The 17795-nt window shown below is 45.2% G+C and overlaps 1 protein-coding gene across 3 annotated transcripts in view; it reads left to right on the top strand.

Annotated features, from left to right (window-relative positions):
• PDE4DIP (phosphodiesterase 4D interacting protein) overlaps positions 1 to 17795 on the top strand; it is a 103132-nt gene that overhangs the window by 19514 nt on the left and 65823 nt on the right. For all 3 annotated transcript variants that reach the window (XM_053391057.1, XM_053391060.1, XM_053391056.1), the window contains 2 exons: positions 12004 to 12080; positions 15044 to 15152. In XM_053391057.1, coding sequence (XP_053247032.1) covers positions 12004 to 12080; positions 15044 to 15152 — 186 coding nt within the window. The remainder of the gene's footprint in view (positions 1 to 12003; positions 12081 to 15043; positions 15153 to 17795) is intronic.

Below are 17795 nucleotides of genomic sequence, written 5' to 3'. Positions count from 1 at the left end.
GGGCCCCCAGGGCCAGCCCAGTCATAAGGATGGCTGAAGGGGCCACCTCAGGTGTCAGAATCCACAGGGTGATGTCCCCACAGGTGCCCCAGCCAGGGTCCTGCAGTGGCTTCTTCCGGTGAGATCTCATGGCCATGGGCAGCACCTCCCTGTTTCGCCTCAAGCAGCAAAATGGGACTGCCCCGAGGGCTCTCCCTTTAGATAGTCATGTGAATTCCTTTGGTTCCCAAGCACACAATTAGCATTCCTCTTCTTCCCCAGTTCACTGCAATTTCATGCTTCAGAACGACTTCTACATAGCTAAAAATAAAAAATAGTATCATTATCTTAACCAGAAGGTTCCCAGGGTGGCACACAATGAATTAAAATACAATACAGCAATATTACATAAAAATAATTAACATAACAGCAGTCCAGCTTCAAAAGAAGCCAGTTTTTAAACAACCACCTCCCTGGCCTGATGGAAGAAATGCATCTTTGCCTGACATCTAAAAACAGTGAACACGTTCAGTAGTCTCATCTCCAGTGGGCGGGAGTTCCAGTGAGCAAACCAAGAAGAATCCCAACAGGTGAGGAAGAACCAGCCCACAGCAGAGCTGCTCCCCTCCTCAGCTGGAGCATTTGCGCAATCGACGGCCTGGGTTATGGAGGTGGGCGAGGCTCATGCCACTGCCCAGGATTGAAGGCCACCTCAAGGATAGTACCACATACAATACAGAACCCAATTTGACCAGCAGTGCATGCGAGTGGAGGGCTGTGGGACCTGTGCCATGGCTTCTTGTACTCCTCAGGTTCCCAGGAGTGTGTTTACTTGGGGGTTTTGTTCATTGCCAGGACCAGCAAGACTAGCAGGGCTCAGGCTGCCCACCCTGCCCAGGAAGAATCAGCCCGGACTCTGCAGGAGAAGGAGCTCTGCCTCACTATCCTTTTAAAGTGTTTGGAGACTCTTAGAGATAAGGAGATGTCCAGATTATATATCTGGACTTGAAAAGGGCTTTTGACAAAGTCTCTCATCAAAGGCTCCTGAGAAAACCAGCAGTCATGAAATAAAAGGACATGAATGTGGATATGGTGAGGAGTTATGAGTGCCATTTTTTGGCTCTGAAAGGTTGCTAAAGTCCATCCCTCCTGATCAGGAACAAAATAGAGAGGTAAAAGTGGTCAGTAAATAATTTGTGCTGAGTTGAGTAGCATCTTTCAGCTCCCATGAGCACAAATGTGGATGCACACATGCTGCCTCCCATACGTAGCAGAATATGCCACAAATGTGCTTTACCCACAGGGTCACGTAGATGTGCATTGTGGGGATGGGTGGTATAAACATCTGTCCGCCACCTGGCTGTGTATCCATAGCCCTGTATGAAAGGAGGGGAGGGGCTGGCCAGAGCTCCGTGGCAGGAGGCCTGTTCTGCTTGCAATGTCCTCGGGTCCATCAGGCCTCCATCATCTCTGGTTAGAACAATCTCAGGGGGAGAGTCTGGAAGAGACCCGAGGTGCTCGTGAGCTACCACCAACCTGAGCAGAAAATACTAGGCTTGATGGACCCATCGTCTGACTTTGTACAAACACATTCATACTAAGAACTTGGAGCTAAGAGGTTTACAGTCAGTGCACTGCAAGAGAAATGTCACCCTGGTGTTGACAGGTGCCCTCAAAATTGTGAAAAGCAAGTGCAGGCAGCTGACATGTCACAGAACTGCCAGCCAATAGCTTCTTCTCAGAGAGGGAAGTTATAAATAGCCTGGTTACTGGGTGAAATGATTGCGAGGTTTGTTCTGCTTCTTGCTGTGGGAGGGAGAACAAGTGAGGCAGCAGAACTGGCAGGGCCTTATCAGACAGGGTGGCTTTGCAGCAGGAAAAGAGAGGGGGGAACCTGAAGTGCCGCTTTTGGTTTGTCAAACATTTGCCAACTGCTCCCTTGCTGTACCAGACCCGTCACAAACTCACATCACAGACTGGGAAACAGTTCAGTCAGTAAGGAGTGGCACATCTAGCAAACTAGAGAGGTGCCCTAAATATTGGACAAATATTGGACGCAGCATTCTGCTCGGTTTAGATCTCCTGGCTTTCAAGAGCTGATGCCAAGCCCCAGGCAGCTGTTATGCCAGCCAGGGGACATTGCTGGAGAAAGTAAATCGCAGTTGCTTGAAAAGCACTCCCAACTTTCTCTCTGACTGGAAAAATGGAGGCTGTGGCACTAGGAGAGTAGACCAAACCACATAGGGAAACTAGTAATGGCTGGAAAGGTGACATTTGAGCCATCAGCTTCCTAACCCAGGTGCCATCCACACAGAAGTTCCCTTTATTTGTGGTGCATCGCTGGACTGGCATTTTTTGCCAACGCAACTGCTGCTCATAGGACACACGCAGCGAAACATGCCTGGGCTTCCTTTTGTGCCATGTTTCTAGGAACAGGTCCAGGCTGTAAAGCTCTGTGTCCAAGCACCTCCCCCCCCTCCGCCAGTGCTTTCCCCACAAAAACCACTCTTTATTGCTGAATCAGAGCAAATGGCAACCCATGGAAAAACTCCCATGGCTGTTTGCTCTGATTCAGCAGTAAAGAGCAGGTTTTCCTGGGAAAACAGTGGAGGACAAAAAAAGCGCTTGGAAATGGACTGAGAAAGTGTGGGCCTTTGTCTAGAAAGCCCAGGACAAAAGAGTTGTGTGGATGCACCCTGAGTCTCCCCTGTTTGTAACACTGTTGCATGCCACTGCAATATGCAATGAAAAGTGTCAGGGTCTTAAGTAATGCACACAAAATCAAGTGGGTGGTGCCTGAAAGGTCACTTTTTTAAAAAAATCATTTACCTGCATGTTCTCCTCCACATCTGCACAGACTAATCATGCAAGTTAATAAAGAGTGTGATCTCCCCATTGACTGGCTAATTCCCCAGAAATGACCTGTGGGAGAAATATTCTGTCTACCAAGGACCCTTTTACTCCGCCTTGCCATTTTGGGGGAACCAGGCGCTTTATCTCAATTTAAGTTGATGGAAAAGAAAGACTTGATTAGATCCCCAGCGGTTGGGGTGAGGTAAGAAGCCCCACCAAGATTTATTGGGGCAAAAGGCTCCTTGGCATGTGTTGGGATTAATATACCACCACAATCATGTTCCTACCACAGCCGCAAATTTAATTCCTCCACTAAAAAAATGAAATGCGAAGGTTTGGGAGGAAGGCACAAGTGCAGGTGAACACAACAAGAAGCAGTGTCCACAAAACATGCAAAATATGACCATCAGGAAAGTAAAATGGAGGATAAAACTTCATTCCTATAGATTCCAGCTCTTTGAAGTTAAAAGTCAAGGAAGATGGGGGTAAAGGGCACCAAATTGATTCTGCAAGATTGGAACTATTCCTGTGGTAATAGTAACAATTGCACATCACTGGTTCACATGAAAATCCACAGAGAAAGAGAAATGCGCCAGTAAAAAGAAATTGGCACAAAAGAAGTACAAAGAACAATGGAATAAATGAGCAAAAGTGGCCGTACAGTGGTACCTCAGGTTACATGCGCTTCAGGTTACACACTCCACTAACCCAGAAATAGTGCTTCAGGTTAAGAACTTTGCTTCAGGATAAGAACAGAAATCAGGCTCCAGCAGTGTGGCGGCAGCAGGAGGCCCCATTAGCTAAAGTGGTGCTTCAGGTTCAGAACAGTTTCAGGTTAAGAACGGACCTCCGGAACAAATTAAGTACTTAACCTGAGGTACCACTGTATTATTATTGGTTGGGCTGTGGGTCATCAAGTGCTTCATGAGCAGGCAGGAAACAATAGTACCAGGAAAAGCGTGGGTTGAACCTGAGGGCACCAGACAAGTCAGAAGATGGCTGTTGAGCATGTGGGCGAGGGATCCAATTGTGGATGGGCAGCTCAGATTCTCTGTCCAAAGCAGATGATCTGTGTTCTAAAGCAGGCAACTGAAGTCGGGACATTCTGTTCCAGGAGAGGCAAGCATCACATGGGTCTGCTGGCTTCTGGCCATGCTATTCACAGGCTACTGAATAATACAACTTCTGCTCCTTGGCTTAAATTGGCACAAGGGGAATACAAAAGTGGCAAGTGACGCGGAGTTTCATGGAGCAGCTTGCGTGGGGATTTGTGGGCAGTTGTGCTGGTGCTTTACCTGCTTGACAGCTGGAACCCCCAGTGGAGCCGCCTGTCTTCATGCCGTATTTGCACAAAGAGCAATTTTATGTGACCACAGTGACATGATGAATGGAGAGGTGGCAGGGACCCATGTTGCGTTGAGCATGGGATGAAGCAGTCATGTGCTCTTTGTCAGGATGTATCCAGGGGGCAACCTCTAGAACCCCTCCCTGGATTCAGAAAATCTCACTACTGGCCAGCTGCCAATCTCCTCTTCTTGCGCGCTGGTTCTTGGTGGATTTTTTCTTGGTTAGGGATTTTGTAAGCAGAGGCTGCATGGCCAACTCTCAGGGATGTTTTGAGGGGTGACTTTCCTGTCTTGGCAATAGGCTGGGCTCCACGACCTTGTTGGTATGCACTGTGTGTGTGTGTGTGTGTGTGTGTGTGTGTGTGTGTGTGTGCAGTGCCGGATTTATGTATAAACTAAACAAGCTCTAGCTTAGGGCCCCACTCTCTTGGGGGCTATAATGGTTCTAGGGGTTGCTTGTGCGTAAGCCGGTGCCAACGCCTGGCTGGGTTGCCTGAGTGAACCTTTTCTGTCCGGACAGCCACTCGCCTGTGGCTCTCTCAATCGCTGGCAGAATCCGTCAGTGGGCGTTTCTTGAACTTCTTCCAGCAAAGAAGCTCTTTGACGCCTAGTCTCCTCCTACTCTCCCTGCGCGGAAGCCTTCTGTGCAAGGAGGGAGTAGGCAACGGAGGACCCTTACTCTCCCCGCTGGTCCCCGGCAAGGAGTCGTGGGACCGCCTCGCCGATTCCCCCATCTGCCCCCCTTCTCCACTGGTGCTACGCTGATTCTCTTCCCCAGAAGATGGGCTGCCTCTCCCCATCCCAGGACGCTCTCCGGAACCCCCCTGGAGCCCGCTCCCCCCCCCCCGGCCCTGATGGCAGTTCCCTGACAGGGGCCACCAAAAAATCTAAAGGAAAAAAAACCTGGATGTACATTTCCAAAATATAAGATAAAAAACAAATAAAATAAAACCTACATACAGCAACAGTGTTTTGTGTTGTGTAGGCTCCTATATGTTATGTGCAAATGGCTTTAGATACCTATTAGGTCCATAAATTACCATATAGCATATATTCAACACAAAAAACAGCGACAATTTGTTGTTGACAAAGGATAGCTGGACAAATAAAGGGCACCATTACCTTCAGTACCTTCAGGGAGGAGCTTATCAGAGCTTGCAGGGCAGCAGCTGAAGGAGGAGCAAAAGGGTTTTCTTGTGTGTGTGTTTCTTTGTGGCTGATTAGCTGCTCTCCCTGTGCAAAGGTCAGAGGGGGCAGGGTTTCTGTTGAGGCAGGGGATTAGCTGTGGGAGGAGCTTATCAGAGCTTGCAGGGCAGCGCAGTTTGATCCATCTTTTAGATTTAGGGGAGCTAGTCTCAAACGTTTGTTGGGGGAGACCTAGGGGTTTTTTTGGGGGGAAGTTATTTGTCCTGTCTTCACACTTTTTATGATGAAGGACCGCTGTAGCCACCCCCAACGACACGTTCTCAAGATGGAGGGTGAGGGAACAGCTGCAGTCGCCTGCGGTTCCTGCGCAATGTTTGCCATCTTGCCAAAGGTTGCAGGCAGCTTTACCTGCAGCAATTGCATGTTGATTGCCCTCTTAAAAGACAAAGTCCAGCAACTGGAGGAACGTGTAGCTACGCTCCAAAGAATTAGAGAGCTGGAGCTCTTCTTGGAAGCAACAGAGCACACCGTCTCCACCAAGGAGGAGACAGGGGACTCCCCTGAGAAGGACGCTAGTTCACCAACACAGGAGCCAGATACAGTGGTACCTCGCAAGACGAACGCCTCGCAAAACGAAAAACTCGCAAGACGAAAGAGTTTTCCGTTTTTGAGTCGTTCCGCAAGACGAATTTCCCTATGGGCTTGCTTCGCAAGACAAAGGCGGGCGGCAGGGAGAAGAACGCTTCTCCCTGCTGCCTGCCCCGCAAGCTCCGGGGACAGCGGGGAGGCGCGCTGCGCTTTCCATCTGTCCCCGGACCTGTTCTGAAGGCTGGCGGTGGGGAGAAGATCGCTTCTCCCCGTTGCCAGCCCCGCAAGCTCCCGGGACAGAGGGGAAGCGCAGCGCATCTTCCCCGCTGTCCCCGGACCTCTTCTGAAGGCTGGCGGTGGGGAGAAGAGCCCTTCTCCCCACCGCCAGCCCCGCAATCTCCGGCGACAGCGGGGAAGCACAGCGCGTCTTCCCCGCTGTCCCCGGACCTGGTCTGAAGGCGGTCTCCATAGGAACGCATTAATTGATTTTCAATGCATTCCTATGGGAAACGGTGCTTCGCAAGACGAAAAACTCGCAAGAAGAAAAAACTTGCGGAACGAATTAATTTCGTCTTGCGAGGCACCACTGTATATGGAGAAACGTGACTCAAAGAAGTAGGAGGCCCAGGGTTCGCTCTGATTGTTTAGAAATACACAATTGCTTTGAGGTACTCTCCCCTAGCATGGAAGACGAAGAGCAGACTCCATTTGAGGATCTCTCCCTCATTACAGTCGATCAGGTATATGAAGGTGAGCAGCAAAGTCAGTCCTCAGGGAATGTGCAGGCGACCTTGGAACGGACAGCTCACGGAAGAACCCCGACCAAACCTAAGAGGAGGTGTGTAGTGGTGATAGGGGATTCCCTACTGAGGGGAACAGAAGCAGTGATCTGTGGGCCTGACAAGATGTCTTGGGAAGTGTGCTGTCTCCCCGGGGCTAAGATCCAAGATGTAACAGGACTTCCGGTCAGCGCCAGCGACAAATGGCGGATTCCCTCTGAGCTCCGGAGGGAATCGGCTCCATGGGATAGGGTCTTGCCGCTCCGGCGAAGCCTGTGAGCTTGGAGACTGGGCGGGCTCCATTTGCGCCCCCCCGACTGCGAAGGAGCCTTTTTAAAGGCTACGGAACGGAACGGGGGTGAGCGGCGCGGAGCTGAGAGTCGTCTACCGCTTCCGTGGAGTGAAGCCGCACAGCCATGGTCGGAGAGCGCTGATTTCTTCCTGGGCAATTGGACTCTAAAGCAACTACTCGTGAGTAGGATTAAGTGAATTAATTGGAGGATTTTTTAAAAAAAAAATTCGGCACCGAAACGGGAAAGGTAAAAACAGGAAGTCTACCTTTCCGGCTTGTAAATAGATCAAAGCAAAGAGACTGTAAAGCTGTAACTTTGAAAGACGTCTTTTTAAAGGCTTAAAATCCAGCACCAAAAAAGCGATCCCCCCCCTGCCTGCAGGAGCGGAGGGGAGAAATTTGAGAAGTATTTACCTGCAAGGAAGGAGGGAAGCAAAGCTACATCTGTTGCCTCTGAAATCTGGGAACGGACTGCCTATGATAGGGAAAGCCTAACTGGGAAGAATTGCCAGTACGTTAAAGGTAAAGATTTCTGATACAACTCTGTGAAAGATACAGTGTTTCTGGAACTGCTTTTGACTAAAAAGTAACTTTTTAAGGACACTGAAATTGTGGCTTTTAAGGGCATTGGGGACATAGAAGGACTATATTTGTTTTAAAAGTTGCAAAGTGAAGTTGGAAGTGTGTCCCCCTAGAGGAGACTATGTTGCAATAACAACTAAGCCACTAAGTAACCAAGCTTTGGAAAATTCCTTTTCAAAACAAACTTACCAGGCGTGAGATTGACCTTGGACTGTACATGAGAGTGTTATGGCAGATGGGAAAGGGAAGATAGAGTCAGCACAGGAAAGAATTACTGGGTCCGGCAGACAATACAAGACTGATATTACACACCAGAGAAGGGCCTCGACATCTGGAGCAGCAGGTACAGTAGGAGCTGCTGCTTCGCAAGTAAAACCAAAAGTTATGTCATCTGAAGAGTTATTGGCTCAGGCACTTGGCAAAATTATTGCATCTTTGGAAAATTTGGCTAAACAGGTTGCAGAGACAAATAAACAGGTTGCAGAGACAAATAAACAAGTAGTTGAGGCCTCAGCAAAAATTGACTTGAACACTACAAGTATTAATGAATTGGGAAAGAAGGTGAACTCTAATACACAGTCCATTGAAAAGTTACTAGAGGAATCGGCCTCAACTCGAAGGATAGCAGAAGAAGCTAAGGAAATTTCATCTGCTGTCCAAGAGAAGATACCACCGGTATATAAGAAATTAGAAGACCACGATTTGACACTGTCTATGATAGAATTACAAGGAAAGGAGAGAAATTTAAGAATTAGAGCAGTACCTGAAAGTGAGAAAGACAACCTGGCAGATTTCCTTACAAAGGAATTTACAGATTTTTGGCAACAGGACTTGGGAAAAGAGGAATTTAAGATAGTGAGTGCTTTTAGACTTGGCAGAAGACAAAGAAAGAATAAAGCAAGAGATTGCTTGATCACTTTAAGAACAAAAGAAGAAAGAGACAAAATTCTGAACTTGCACTACCAAAGAACTTTGGAAATTGAAGACGCATTTGTAGAGATTTTCAAGGACATACCCAAACATATCTTGGATGTAAGAGCCTACTATAGAGATCTGGTGGCTCTTCTGAGAAGAAATAAAATACCTTTTAGGTGGGAATTTCCCCAAGGTCTATCTTTTAAATACAGAGGAAGGAAAATAAGAATAAGGACAGTGAATGATAAAGATAAGTTTTTGAAAGATCATGAGGAGGATTTACAGAAGGAAGTGGAGTCTGGAGAGGAGCTAACTGCATCAGGAAAAGGAATTTTGGACATAGCAAATTTGTCATTTGGACTTCTTGGTTCAGGGAAAGACAAATCACCTATAGAAGAAGAACAACAACTTGGCGCAGTTGGAGGAAAAACCAAGTAATTTATCATGGCTCTGCAACTTCTAAGTTGGAATTGTAATGGACTTAACTCCCCTCGAAAGAGAAAAGGTGTCTTTCATATATTAAGGAAAGAACAATTGGACTTGATATGTTTGCAGGAGACACATGTAATGAGGCTACACAGGAAAATACTTATTAACAAAAGATTGGGACAAGAGTTTATTTCGTCTGATAAGGTTAAAAAGAGAGGAGTGGTGATATATGCAAAAGAGAAATTACTACCGAAATTAATCTTTAAAGATGAACAAGGAAGATATTTGGCAATTGAAATTCAACTTCAAGGAGAGAAATTTCTGATTGTAGGGGTGTATGCACCGAATGAGGGGAAATCCGAATTTTTTAAGAAGTTGCATGAGATCCTTTTGGACTATATGGAATACAATATAATCCTGATGGGGGATATGAATGGAGGGGAGAAAAAACTGAGAGTAAAGCCAAAGTCACAAGAGATCTTGAGGGAAATAAAACTGTATCAAGTACAATATATGGAATTGATGAATCAGGAAATAGAATGGAAAATTAAACAAATGAGACAGAAGACATTTGAATCAGCTAATAAATGTGGGAAACTATTGGCCTGGCAATTGAAAAAAAGACAAAAATTAAATACCATCACAAATTTGGAAGTAGAAGGAAAAGATATACATAACCCAAATGAGATTAGGAATTGCTTCCAGAAGTACTTCAAACAATTATATGCACAAGGGCCACAGAATGAAATGGACATTGATTGTTTTTTGAAAGCAAATGGATTACAAAAAATCTCATAAGAAAGTAAACTAATGTTGAACTGTAAAATATCTGACCAGGAGATTGAAGGTGCCATCCAAAATATGCAACTAGGCAAGTCTCCAGGACCGGATGGGCTGACCTCCAGTTATTATAGATCTTTGAAAGAGTGGTTATTGCAACCTCTGAAGGAGGTCTGCAATGAAATTTTGGAAGGGAAAAGGGCACCAGAGTCGTGGAAAGAGGCCTATATTACACTAATACCAAAAACAGAGACTGAAAAGACTCAACTTAAGAACTACCGTCCCATATCCTTATTAAATGTGGATTACAAAATTTTTGCTGACATTTTGGCTAAGAGAATGAAAAAAGTGTTGATGGAGGAGATTCATAAGGATCAAGCGGGCTTTCTTCCGGGAAGACATTTATCGGACAATTTGAGGAACATAATTGACATTTTGGAAAAGTTAGAAGTGAATATAAACACTAAAGCAGTTTTGATATTTGTGGATGCGGAGAAAGCTTTTGACAACATCTCTTGGAGTTTTAGGAAAAGGAATTTACAGGGTATGGGGGTGGGTCAAGGCTTTGAGAATGGTATAGGTGCAATATATTCTGAACAAAAGGCCAAATTAATTGTAAATAATGTGGTTACGGAAGAGTTTAAGATTGAAAAAGGGACACGACAGGGGTGCCCAATTTCCCCATTGCTTTTTATATCGGTCCTGGAGGTCCTGCTGAACATGATTAGAAGGGACCGGTTGGTTAAAGGTATACAGGTCGGAGCTAAACAGTACAAACTGAGAGCATTTGCAGATGACCTAGTCTTAACATTACAGGAGCCAGAATCTAGTACTAAAAGGGTTTTGGAACTAATTCAAGAGTTCGGTCAGGTGGCAGGATTCAGACTGAACAAGGCAAAAACCAAGGTGTTAGAGAAAAATTTAACATTGATTGAAAGAGAAAGGTTCCAGAATGAAACAGGTCTGATTGTGGTTAAGAAAGTGAAATACTTGGGGATTAATATGACAGCTAAAAATGGGAATTTGTTTAAAGACAATTATGAAAAATGTTGGACGGAAGTGAAAAAAGATTTAGAAATTTGGTCAAATTTGAAGCTTTCCTTGTTGGGCCGAATTGCAGTTATAAAGATGAATGTATTGCCTAGAATGTGCTCACAGACTGTTTGCTTAATGATCTGCTCCAGAATCTTCCCTGGTATTGATGTCAGACTGACTGGGCGGTAATTATTTGGGTCCTCTCTTTTCCCCTTTTTGAAAATAGGGACAACATTTGCCCTCCTCCAGTCTGCCGGGACTTCGCCTGTTCTCCAGGAATTCTCAAAGATGACTGCCAGTGGTTCTGAAATCACATCTGCCAGTTCTTTTAATACTCTTGGATGCAGATCATCTGGCCCTGGAGACTTGAATACATCTAGACTAGCCAAGTATTCTTGTACTATCTCCTTAGTTATTCTGGGCTGTGTTTCCTCTGCTGAATCATTTGCTCCAAATTCTTCAGGTTGGGCATTGTTTTCTTTATCGGAGAAGACTGAGGCAAAGAAGGCATTGAGGAGTTCAGCCCTTTCTGTGTCCCCTGTTTGCATTTCACCATCTTCTCCTCTGAGTGACCCCACTGTTTCTTTGTTCTTCCTTTTGCTACGAACATACCCATAAAAGCCTTTTTTGTTGCTTTTAACCTCTCTAGCAAGCCTGAGTTCATTCTGTGCTTTAGGTTTTCTGACTTTGTGTCTACACGTGCTGGCTATTTGTCTCAAAATGGGAAGTCTTCAAAGCAACAGTTTAAACTCTGTCGCAGCATTTGAATAACTTCGGTAGTAGCTTTAAGAAAGATATGAGACCTAAGATAAACCAATAATTAGTTAATCTATGATAAAAGTGTGTATTGGCAACAAATAATATATAATTGAAATACGGAATAGACGGGAGGTCAGGTCTGTAGTTCAAGGACCACTTTTTGCTTTATTGATTTGTAATTAATATTGTCTTTATCACTGTTTTTATTTGCATTTTTGTTTTGTTTTTTCCTTTTTTGGTGTATCAACAACTACAACAACAACAGCAGCAGCATGCCCACCCAGTTAGGCTCCTGATAGAGCACCAGAGTATTGCAACTGCAATAGTTTGTGGAGATTTCTCTATGTTTATATTTCACCATGTCTTCAAAAAAGGGAAGCTCTTTGTGTGCTGCTACCAGGTACCTCAGTATTTGAAGTCAAAAGGAGACAGACCTGCTTCAAGACTGGGTTACTGGTGCAGCAGGAGAGATCCACAGCTGAGCAGATTATGATCCTTCATGCCTGTTTGTACCTTTCAGAACATCGAGCTGAAGGTGGAAGTGGAAAGCCTGAAGCAAGAGCTCCAGGAGAAGCAACAAAGCTTGGACCAAGCCCGGTAAGAGGTGGTACGGATGGATCTGCAGAGCCCGGTTCACACACACCCCGCCCTTAGGAATGCACACACACATGTGTGTGTGTGTATGTGTGTGTGTGTGTATTTGTGCATGCACACAAAGAGAGTTTACTGGGCCCTTCTGTTTATCTCCTGCACTACACCAGGGTCACAATCCTGTGTTCACATTTGAGTTCCCATTGAAAAGAAAATCCAGATCTGGATTTTCTTTAATTTAGCATGCAAACCAAGTTTCTTGCTTTGTCACGAAGGGTGGATCTAAACATGGGGGTGAAAATGCTATTAAAAAGTCAGAAATCAGATCGTTTCAACAAAAGAAAAAAATCTCTGTGGAAAATTGTGTTTTAAAATTTCTTGCTCTCTGGTGCCATCTGGTGTTGCATGTTTATAGCACATTCACATGGCTGTTTCTTTACTAATGTAGCTGAGTCCCAAGATGCCTGTTATTGCTCATGTAGAGCTAAACAGTCAGAGTCAGATGCCTCAGGTATTCAGAATGTTGTCATTTCTATTGAATCCCAAGGCAACTGGGAGAAGGTTTCTTTGGACTGGGTTCAACTAAATAGTTGTGTTAGCATGGTAGGGCTTCCCTGCTCTGCTCCCCCTGGCCCCCTCCCCCCAAATCAGCTCTGCGGGGAGAAGAGGGCAAATCTTTCCCCCTCCTGGTAAGCAGCCTTAGTGCAACATTGAATTCCACCCTTTGTTTTTAAAGAGGTGAATAAGATATAAGCTCTGGGGACAATTTTCATTTTTTATTTTTTTTAAATAATTTTTATTAACCGACCAATCAAATCACATCACATCACATAAATTCCGAATTACAAAGCCGAATTTTAAAATTTTTGTTGGGGGGACCCATATTTCAAGTTCTGAAGGGGATTCCAATCATCTTCTTGCTGCTGCGTTAATATCCACAAATCTGTCCAAATAATGTTCATAATTCTATCCAGTCCTATCTTGCTGTTCTCACATCTCATCTTGTTCGTATATTTTTCTTTTTTTCTTTTTGATCTCTTCTGATAATCTCCTTAAGCAGGTAAACACCAGTTATAATCCTGTGTGTATTTTCCGTTCGTCCAATCATCATGTCAAGATGGTTTCCATATATCATCACTTTCATAAATAAGAGCACTCTTTCCATCATCAGTCTCACAAATCTGTCGCCTTCTTTAGTCCCTCTGAGGAGGCTCGCCCACAATATGAAAACAGATCTATTCCTCCTCCCAGACATAAGTCTTTCAACAGAACTTGCCAAAATGGCGACGCTATTTTTTGCTGCATCATTCCAAAGCTCTTATACTTTCCACGATCTCCTTAAAACATGCTTTGGTTAGAAAATTATCTCCACACAGTCTTAAATCCTCAGCTTAAGTCATTTAAACGGCATTTCTAACTTGTGACTTGTGGGGGGGAGTTTCTTGGTTAATCACATAGAGAAAAGAAAGGAAAGTTTTCCCCCCTCCCCCATCCAGTCTCGTTGCCGAACATACCGAGCCTTGGTGTGTCTTCTCATGATTTATTCCTGTTCCTCCGACCTGTCTTGTTTCTCAGAGATCTCTTCGGTTAGCAGTCTTTACTCCCCATTCTTCCTTGAAATATGTGCATTAGCTTCCTCCTAATTGTTTCTTTTGAAGTTGCTGCAGCTAGAGGCGCGAATCAGAGACAGCGTCGAGGAGCGCCGAGATCCGCACAAGGGCTTTCTGCCTAGTGCCCCCACCCCCTTGAGTTCGGGGGTAGTATAGGGCACAGCAGGCAAGGGCAGTCCCCCCCACACACGCTTGGGGGGGCCGGGAGGCTGTTTACTCCCATCACAGCCTCTTAATTACCTTGTGTGGGTCGGAGAGATGTTATTGTCAGCCATCTTCCGATGCGCCCCTAGTGGCCCCCGACAATTTTCATTTTAAATGCATTTCTTACTATCGTTGACATATACACAACAGACAAGCATAGTCAACAACTTACATTGTGGTTTATTCCTAGAGGGGGATCCATAGGGAAAATACAAATCTTGTAAGGTACAATGAGACATGTATATTCATTTCTTAAGTTCTCTCGTCCAGTCTCTGGGGACAGTTTGCAGTCACTAGGATGAAAGCCTTTGATTATGTCACTGAGTGAAACAAGCAGGCTCTGGGACTCCATTGCTTCTCTTTTCGCAGGGCTGGGGAGCAGAGGGAGCAACTGAACCCTAAAAACATGCTTTCTGGGGGTTGCTGTGCTCTGTTTGAGTTGGCATTGGTGCCCTGGAGTTTGACTAAATAGGTCTAAGATAAATGCACTTTCTGTTCAAAAGCACATTTTCTTTTACCAAGCTGCAGAAGAACTTTGGGTTGGATCCGGATTTAGTCATACTTTAAAGTGGACTCATGTTTGATTTCTTCCAAGCATTAATGTACGAGGAACGCTTGTGTTCCAAAGTATGCTGCTACAACTTTTGGTGACGTTGCTGCATTGAGCTTGGTGGATGGATCCTACTCTGAGTAAGCTTGTGTTAGGTTTGCATGGAAGTAAAACTCAGTGAAATAAATGTAATTTTCTTCTGTGTATCTGTGGTTAGGATTGGGCTATAACCCCAAATTGACAGGTTCCTCAACCCTGGCCTAAGGAGTTTTAAGTATGTGCAAAAACATTTGTCCCTCGTCACTTTGATCTCTCGCTTTGAGCGCACCAAGTTCCCTTGGGCTGGGCTTGTCCATCAAGCCTCGTGTTGTCTCTCCTCTGCCTGCTGGTTGCTCTCTAGGTTCTCAGGCAGAGGCCACTTCCAGCCCTGCTGCATGGCACCCATTTCATGAAAGGTGCCCGTGAGGATCTGAACCTTGGTCTTTCTGCAGGCAAAGCAGTCAGTCTCCACAGAGCCATGGCTCCTCCTTTTCTTGTTAGTATTCCTTCTGCCACGTACCAGGGGTGTTTTTTTCTATCTTGCCAACTAGTGCTATGAATTTCAGGGCAGCAGCTGGGAACCTGAGTAGTCAGAATGTGGCTAAGATCTCTCACCAGCAACAGAATGAACATGCCTATGAGATCCTGGAGAAGAAAATGCACCTTCTGCAGGAGGTGAGAAAATTCCCTTACAGGGATTTGTGTGTGTGTGTTTTGCTGACCATTTTAGTAGGACACAATCATGAGATCCTGCAAACACAAAAAGTATAATAGAAATAGATTCACCCCAGAAGGGTCAGTATTCAGGTAAAGAAATGACATTCTGGAATGACTGTTACAGTTATGCTATATTATACTTATGTTTTTTACGTTTTGTTTGAGTTTGAGTTTGTTTTGTTTTGTTTTTCTTTACTTTCCCCCTTTTTTCTTTCTTTGTGTATTCAGTAGAAATGTTTGTATTCTTTGTTTCATTTGTATTTGCATAATAATTCAATAAAAAAATTCCAAAAGCTTAAATCTTAGAATGAGTTCTGTTTAGATAAGCCACTCAAGTCTGTTTAAAGATAATAAGCATGTAGAGCAAGCTAAGCTCTTGGACAGCATTTTACAAAGCCTCGCTGAGGGTAACTATCCTGGAAAAAGACAGTTGGGAAATGAGGAAGTTCAGTTCTAGTGTTGGGTATCAGTTTATTCAGGTGTGAGATTTGGGAGTTCCGTGGCTCTCACTTGTGGATTCTGTTCACCCTTGCTCCAAGAAGTGCTCCCATCAAAGGCAGTTTATATGCCCCCTCCATGTTTAAATAGCACATGAGGGGCTGCATGCGTGAGTGCCATCTCTGGCTGCCCGTCCCAAGTGCATCAAAAAGGGGCATTGAATGCATCAAGAGATGTGTGTAGAATCCTCCACATGCTGGAAGAGCCTGATCTCATCAGGATCCCCTCTCAAACGGAATAGCTATGTAACCTTAGGAGTGGTCCTGCATTCTCGGCGGGCACCATTTGCGCCCCCCCCCCCGACCCGCGAAGGAGCCTTTTTAAAGGCTTCGGAACGGGGGACGGGGTGAGCGGCGCGGTGCTGAGAGTTGACTGCTTCTCCTGCGGAGTGAAGCCGCATGCCATGGTCGGAGAGCGCTGACTTCTTCTTGTGAACAATTGGACTCTAAAAGTAACAACCCGTGAGTAATACGGAAATTGGATTTGTAAAGGAAAATTTTTTTTTGAATTAGGCACGATCGGGGAAGGTGCAAACAGGAAGTCCGTCTCCCCGTCTTATAAATAATCTAAAGCAAGGACTAGCTAACTAAGGTCGAGAGAATTTCTTCTTCTTTATTGGGTAGAATCACAGAATCATAGAGTTGGAAGAGACCACAAGGGCCATCGAGTCCAACCCCCTGCCAAGCAGGAAACACCATCAGAGCACTCCTGACATATGGTTGTCAAGCCTTTGCTTAAAGACCTCCAAAGAAGGAGACTCCACCACACTCCTTGGCAGCAAATTCCACTGTCAAACAGCTCTTACTGTCAGGAAGTTCTTCCTAATGTTTAGGTGGAATCTTCTTTCTTGTAGTTTGGATCCATTGCTCCGTGTCCGCTTCTCTGGAGCAGCAGAAAACAACCTTTCTCCCTCCTCTATGTGACATCCTTTTATATATTTGAACATGGCTATCATATCACCCCTTAACCTCCTCTTCTCCAGGCTAAACATGCCCAGCTCCCTTAGCCGTCCCTCATAAGGCATCGTTTCCAGGCCTTTGACCATCTTGGTTGCCCTCCTCTGGACACGTTCCAGTTTGTCAGTGTCCTTCTTGAACTGTGGTGCCCAGAACTGGACACAGTACTCCAGGTGAGGTCTGACCAGAGCAGAATACAGTGGCACTATTACTTCCCTTGATCTAGATGCTATACTCCTATTGATGCAGCCCAGAATTGCATTGGCTTTTTTAGCGGCCGCATCACACTGTTGGCTCATGTCTAGTTTGTGGTCAACCAAGACTCCTAGATCCTTTTCACATGTACTGCTCTCAAGCCAGGTGTCACCCATCTTGTATTTGTGCCTCTCATTTTTTTTGCCCAAGTGCAATACTTTACATTTCTCCCTGTTAAAATTCATCTTGTTTGTTTTGGCCCAGTTCTCTAATCTGTCAAGGTCGTTTTGAAGTGTGATCCTGTCCTCTGGGGTGTTAGCCACCCCTCCCAGTTTGGTGTCATCTGCAAATTTGATCAGGATGCCCTTGAGTCCATCATCCAAGTCGTTGATAAAGATGTTGAATAAGACCGAGCCCAAGACAGAACCCTGTGGCACCCCACTAGTCACTCTTCTCCAGGATGAAGAGGAACCATTGATGAGCACCCTTTGGGTTCGGTCAGTCAGCCAGTTACAAATCCACTGAGTGGTAGCATAGTCAAGACCGCATTTTACCAGCTTCTTTACAAGAATATCATGGGGCACCTTGTCAAATGCCTTGCTGAAATCAAGGTAGGCTACATCCACTGCATTCCCTTCATCTACCAGGCTTGTAATTCTGTCAAAAAACGAGATCAGGTTAGTCTGACATGACTTATTTTTCAGAAATCCATGCTGACTATTGGTGATCACAGCATTCCTTTCTAGGTGCTCACAGACTGTTTGCTTAATGATCTGCTCCAGAATCTTCCCTGGTATTGATGTCAGACTGACTGGGCGGTAATTATTTGGGTCCTCTCTTTTCCCCTTTTTGAAAATAGGGACAACATTTGCCCTCCTCCAGTCTGCCGGGACTTCGCCTGTTCTCCAGGAATTCTCAAAGATGACTGCCAGTGGTTCTGAAATCACATCTG

The sequence above is a fragment of the Podarcis raffonei genome, chromosome 6, assembly GCF_027172205.1.
Source record: "Podarcis raffonei isolate rPodRaf1 chromosome 6, rPodRaf1.pri, whole genome shotgun sequence".
Lineage (NCBI taxonomy): Eukaryota > Metazoa > Chordata > Lepidosauria > Squamata > Lacertidae > Podarcis > Podarcis raffonei.
This window is presented reverse-complemented; position numbering and strand designations above follow the sequence as displayed.